The sequence below is a fragment of the Arachis ipaensis genome, chromosome B4, assembly GCF_059453495.1.
Source record: "Arachis ipaensis isolate K30076 ecotype BB chromosome B4, ASM5945349v1, whole genome shotgun sequence".
In the NCBI taxonomy this organism is placed as follows: Eukaryota; Viridiplantae; Streptophyta; class Magnoliopsida; order Fabales; family Fabaceae; genus Arachis; species Arachis ipaensis.
In genome coordinates, this window is record NC_142439.1 from 92419218 (window position 1) to 92425521 (window position 6304).

Here is a 6304-nt window from a genome sequence, read left to right on the forward strand (position 1 = left end):
ATGGGTACAAATGATAATTTTCTTCTTCTATGGGTAGGTATGTCAACGTTTTCAACTTTTGTGAGTATAAATAGTAGCTTACTTTATTCTCTTTCAATCAATTACACGTTCACTGCCCTCAAGCAATTCAACATTCAAGCCTTTTAAATTTTCAGCAAGATTCAACATTCACCAATTCCAGGTTTTGTTGATTAATTAGTTATTTAACTCGATATTTGCGTGCTTAATCCCGTAATTCTTGTGGGAATAATATTGACTTACCGTGGTATTATTTGAACGATCTAGTACATTTGCCAGTATCTGTGAGCTTCATTTTTCGCTCATCAGAAAACTAAATCATCATTTATGCTAAAGTATCATGATAAATGTTTGTAACTTGTATTATAAACAAATTACTTGTAAAGAATTCAGAAAAATGTTCAACTTCTATACATATTTCATTATTCTAGTATGCTTTTAATCGCATAGCGAACAATTGACCCACAAGGGATGGAAAGAATTATTATGACATGTTTTCCCTTTAGGTCAAATAACTAATTTACAAAGGTGATCAAACTAATTCCAGGCTTAAGAGAAGCCAAATTATGGATCAATTATGTTATCATTTTATGTAAGATGAACATATTATCAACTTTTTTTCTTTTTGTTTTCTTTTGGGAATAACTACACTACTTTAAACCTAGATTTTGCAGCAAATTTACTTGCTCTTCTGCATGCTTTAATATTTTTGAGGAGTCTCTTACAAAGGTTTAAGTTGGTGCTTGCACTGTTGTTGAGACCAATACGCGTGTGCGGCTAAGACCCTATCTAAAAGCTCTTGAGGTACAGGTTCTCCTCTTCTTTGCTGAGGGGAGATTCTCGCTGTGTGCACCAATGTCTTCCATTTATCCTGTAGCATTTATATGGTCATGGAAGAATTAACAGAATGCAATTACTTTGATATCTCATTTTAAGCTATGTTTCCTAAGTTTTACAATACACAAAATACAGAAACAAGAGATAGAATGTTATACTATGGGTGATCCTTATATTGAGATAATGATTGGAAAGAAGAGTGGAGTGTAGGCATTTTAATGTATTTTGGATATGTTTGCACTTGATCTTTCTCTCCACATTTGGGCCGAGATTTAGAACAAATGTTGAAAAAGAAAGAAACAAGAGATAGAAAACAAGGCTGAAAATTACACAAACTTTCTCTCAAAATAGAAACATTTGGCATGTTTGTTTATTTACATCTCCAAATAAGTATTTTTCTTGGTGTTTTTATGCTTCTGTCCCAAGATATTTCAAATAAATGCTCCATGTTGCAAGTTATCTCTTCCAATATCTTGTAGAGAAAACCTTTGCTTATACTCTCACTGTTTTGTCTTCTTATATTTGTGTTCTGTTGTTCTATTTATCTACATTGTGACTCAGGTATTTTTTCTTTGTGTTGTAGCAAATTATCTTTGAAAAGAAAACTATTTTTTTTGGAAATAGTTGACACTGCTCTAATAAATAATTTTTTTTTCACAAAATTATGAAAGCAGATACTAAACACGCCCTTATCGTCTCTCTCTCTTAAATTTTTTATTTCTCATTAATATTTTCTCTTTATCAAAATGAAAGAATAAATGGTAAAAATCGCTTGAAGTAGCGTTGGTTAGAACCATCTTGCAATTTGGCATTTTTAACTTGTTGCAAGAGATTTCAATTGACACAATCTTTAGTGCATAAAACAAACCACTTACCTTCAAATCCACGTAAGTTCGATGCTTTGCATGATCGAAAGCACGTTGTTTGACATCGCGCCACCTGCAATCCGCAAGTAATGCTTGATAGTTAGTACCATACAGTTACAACTTTTAGCACTACACATCAACCGGAGCCAAAAAACAAAAAGTATCCCATCAAACAAACCTTCCAGTTCCAAGTTTTTCAACTGCTTGAACCAATGCTTCTACTTCAAGAACAGAGAAAGGCCTCCTAATTCGACGCTGTCCGAAGTCAGGATTCCCAGATTTGCGTCGTAATGGGACCACAGCTAATGCTTGCATGTTAATGGCAGGAACTGCTACTAGAGCACGACACTTGGACATGTTATTGTTAGCTGAAGTATCTGCTACAGAGGAGGACAATTTGAGATCACCTTCAGCACAACTTTCAATTTTGATCAGAGAGCGTTCTTGAGATACATTATATGTTCCCTGTTGGAACATTAATGATGTTGATTGCCTGTTTATTCAACATGATCAATTTAGTAACTACTCATATGATAGGACAACCAAATGCTTACCATATAGACTTTACCCTTGATTTAAAATAAAAAATTACAAAGCAACCCAAAATAACCAAATTACCCTTATTTTCATCTTTTCCTCTCTTATATACTTCCTCAAGATGAGGGTATTTTAGTTTTTGGAAATATTTGATAGACAAAGAAAATTAGTCAAAAAGTAACTATAACTTATCTTATTTAACATTTATTAATTATTGTGGCAATGAATAAATGTTAAATAAGATAAGTTCTGACTATTTTTTTTGTCTCTCTAGCATTACCATTTAATTTTTTAGAGGTTGATTTGCACTATATTTTAAAATAGCTTAATTTTGATAGCTAACAATATAAAATGTAGGTTTTTTTTGCTCACGTGATGTTATATAATTGAATGCATGTATAAAACTTCTTTACACTAATAGTGTATTAAAATTAAATTATTTTGCAAATATCAAGGGTTAAGTGTGCACAATTTTAAAATCAGTGCGGTAAACTGCACATAGCTTATAAACATGTTAATGCTAGATTGAATAGTTACCTAGATAACTTTTGTTGTGGACTAGAAGTTAAATAACAAGGGTCTTCATTGTATGAAGGTGAAGAAATCCTAGTATGTCTTGGCTCCAACATGAACCCTAACCTATGACGTTTGTCATCTTGGCATATCCCTGTCTGAATAAGAGTTTTGTTGTCGTCTCGAATCTTTTTTCCCTGCAAAAGGATGCCGATATGTAGTTCATCTCCTAGTATAGTTGTCACAGCCTCCATCACTGTCCTCTGGAAAACAATAGTAACAAAGCAAGCAAGAACAAACAAAAGAAGACACTGATTAAGACATATTAAAGTGGTCTAGTATTACTCAAAAACCATATATATATATATATTATGATATAATAAGTACATAATATTGTTGTTTTTTTTAATTGATACCCTTCATGCATAGATTCAAGAACATCATTCATAATATAGTAAATAAATCATATTACTACTATCTCTCAAATTTTTACATACCTTCAGTGATCCAATTGTTGCAGTTTCTGGTATATCAATGAAAAGCTCCGGGACTTTGAAGGATTTTATGCTAAGCTTCACTACAAATTATTATGAAAGCCATTTTAGAACCTTAAACAAGATGTTAGACAAAATTAGGATTAAATATTGGCAATCATTTCCTTAAGTTTCTTACCATTACAACCCTTGGATCCAGGATGAACCTGTTGACCAGCTATAGAGGACGATTCTTCAATCCCTGCACGTAATAGTTTCAGTTATTTAGCCAAAAAAATCAAATAATAATAATAATAATAATCATAATAATAAAAAGCAGGCAGTGATGCAATGTTGCACCTGTACCATGGATTGTGCTATTAACTTTGCTGTCTGAAAAATCAAATACGCCTTGACACTGAGAGCCTCTATCGGATGTGGATGATGAGGTCTGATTAAAGAACTTCCTCTTCTTAAATGGATACATGCGTTGTAAATTTTCAAGTTCAGAGTTGTCTCTACTATTGTTCTCATCTAAAAGACAACACAACAATTAAGAGCCACATATAGCTTGTATCATAATTATGAACTCTTATACGTCAACAACAAGTATCATACCACTTGCAATAGGACTTGCATCCTTCAGTTTTGGTGTGTCTAATGGTGGACTCGATATCTTATTCCTCAAGTTTGATTGAGTGCACCGAGCAAAGTTTTCGTCATTATCTGTATTAACTAATTTCCTAGCAATGGAACCGCCGTGCGAAGAATCAAGATGATTGCGACACTCTGGCAAAGGCTTTTCCACATTATTTTCCAAAGTGCAATCTTTAAATACCTTATGACCTGGTTCATTAACTCCGACATAACTGCCTTTGATATGGATGATTTTCTCATTAGAATTTCTTCTTTTCATGCCTCCATCTTCCCTCTCAAGGACATTTTGTCCTTGGCCTTCAATATGGCTGCCATGAAAAAATAAACCATGCATTATTCGGACCACATTTTTGCAGAACACAATACTAGCATTTATAACCATGAAATTTTAATACGCTAACAAATTTAACTATGAATGAACAAAACTAGTTTTATATCCACGAAAGATGGTGTCTATATGACAAAAGTATCTAAACATTAACTTTATTCATGAGTAGACTAGTCAATATTCTGAACTTTTATAAATAGAAATAACAATTTTTCATTTTTCATGAGAATGAAGTTAGTTTTGTTTAGTCATGAGTAGATTTGTCAACATTCTAAACTTTCATAGAAAGAAATGATAGTTTATTTGATGATTACCACTTTCCAGTGCCATCAAGATCATGGAACAAAATTGTTCATAAGCAAACAAAAAACTATTTAGACATGTACCTTTGGTTGTCATGTTCTCCTTGCAAACTAGGGACACAAGTAGTGGTAATTTTGCTACACGTCCCGTGTGTGAAAAGGTCCCCCTTAAACAACCCTGTTTCATCATTCTCTTTCTCCTTTACATTATTACCATGAAAAAGATCAGCTTCTTTTGCAAAAGAAGTGTTTTCAGGGTTGGAACTCTCGTTTGCATGCAAGAAATTGCCAGCTACACTAGCTAAAATTTCAAAAGCATGTATGTGACTGTTGTCGCGCTTCTTCCGGATGGAACCTCTCCCCTAAACCATTTATTAGAACAATGATAATGATGTTAAAACTTCTACACAGAATACAAATAAAAAAGTAGTTGGGGGCAAAAAAATAATTTATTACCCTAACAGATCTTGAAGCTCTAGGAATGACAGGCACATGATAGCCATCAAAGCTGTAGTTCAACCTCTTATGCAACACCATATCTCAGAAAAGCACTCCTATAAGACAAAGTTATCAGATAAAACAATTAAACTAGCTTTATTCGGTTTGTGAAACACCAAAGATCGGCACCTGTATCAGCACAATAAAAAAATAGCCCTTAATTCAATTTAGTGAAAGAAAACCAATTTCAATACCAAAGACTAAGAATTGCATTTCGAAAAGGGAGCAAGAAAAATGACAATTTTGAATTTAAGAATAAAAATACTTTTGCATCATAGAGTTAAAATGAGTGATTGAATAAGAACAAAAGAATAATCTTAAAGAAAAATAATGCCAATTTTAAACCAAAATTGAATGAATAATATAACTTGGCATAAAAACCATGACAACAACTCTTTAGTAATGGATTGCATGATAATGACATTATCAGTTGCTGCTGCAATCATAAATCTATCATTTGAGATTAGGTGCCACCATTATAGAGTAATCACAAAAAATATAAAAAAATAAAAATAAAAAAGTACTGAAACCTACAGTATAAGATCACCATCACTTCACCCCACACTTTGATCAGGTTTGAAACTCAAGCACAAACCCTTTAACATTTTAGAGGAAGGGAAAAAAGGGATCAAATATGAAGAAACAAAACAATAAAAAAGGGACAAAAATAAATAAATACATGCTTCAAACATAAGCATTCAAAAGTTACAATTTGTAACATAATGATGTTTGTTATTATATATACAAATTTACATGAAACATAATTAAGGATAACACCAACAATAATCAAATAGAACCCTGGACAAGAAACCAAGGTTTTAAAAATCATATATTATGTACAACATCATGTTCATTTTTTTTCTTCTTAAAATATGTTTTCTATATGGATCTTTTAGAACCTTGTGTGACACTTTTTAAGGAGATAACTCCTGACAAAAATTTAAATATATACATGAACGTATGAGAGAGAAAAAGACAGATCAAGTTTTCTTTTATCCCAAAAGAGAATATTTAGGATATATAATTTACACAAATGAAATGAACACAGAAAAATAAAATGGAGAAGGAAGAAAGAAGCATTAAGCAATACGAATTCCCACACTAACACAGCCAACAATTGATCAATTGAAAAGAGTCATAACCATGTTGAATAATTTTGCACAAAAAAGAACATCATCCACTAACCATTTTTTTCTCTTTTAATGTGCAGAAAGAAATGTTCACGGGAAAGAGAACAAAGAAGAAAAAATATTCTAGAATGTTTTCTCACCTAGA

The 6304-nt window shown here is 32.2% G+C and overlaps 1 protein-coding gene across 1 annotated transcript; it reads right to left on the bottom strand.

Moving 5' to 3' along the window:
- Window positions 1-367: 367 nt before the first annotated feature.
- On the bottom strand, window positions 368-5068 carry LOC107636613 (telomere repeat-binding protein 5-like). The gene is made up of 10 exons (XM_016340112.3): window positions 4988-5068; window positions 4616-4893; window positions 3863-4209; window positions 3605-3778; window positions 3444-3506; window positions 3269-3348; window positions 2796-3034; window positions 1900-2214; window positions 1731-1794; window positions 368-889 (listed from the first exon to the last, which is right to left on the bottom strand). Exons 1-10 carry the CDS (start codon window positions 5066-5068, stop codon window positions 740-742), a joined length of 1791 nt encoding a protein of 596 aa, XP_016195598.1. The 3' UTR covers window positions 368-739.
- Window positions 5069-6304: the final 1236 nt, after the last annotated feature.

What these genes read in the sequence shown, in the direction of transcription:
- LOC107636613 (XM_016340112.3), bottom strand. Translation starts at nt 5,068, where the DNA reads ATGGTGTTGCATAAGAGGTTGAACTACAGCTTTGATGGCTATCATGTG. An exon ending in GGAGAACATGACAACCAAAG is followed by an intron (nt 4,210 to 4,615) that starts GTACATGTCTAA and finishes TTTTCATGGCAG; the next exon opens with CCATATTGAAGGCCAAGGAC. An exon ending in GAACTTACGTGGATTTGAAG is followed by an intron (nt 890 to 1,730) that starts GTAAGTGGTTTG and finishes TAAATGCTACAG; the next exon opens with GATAAATGGAAGACATTGGT.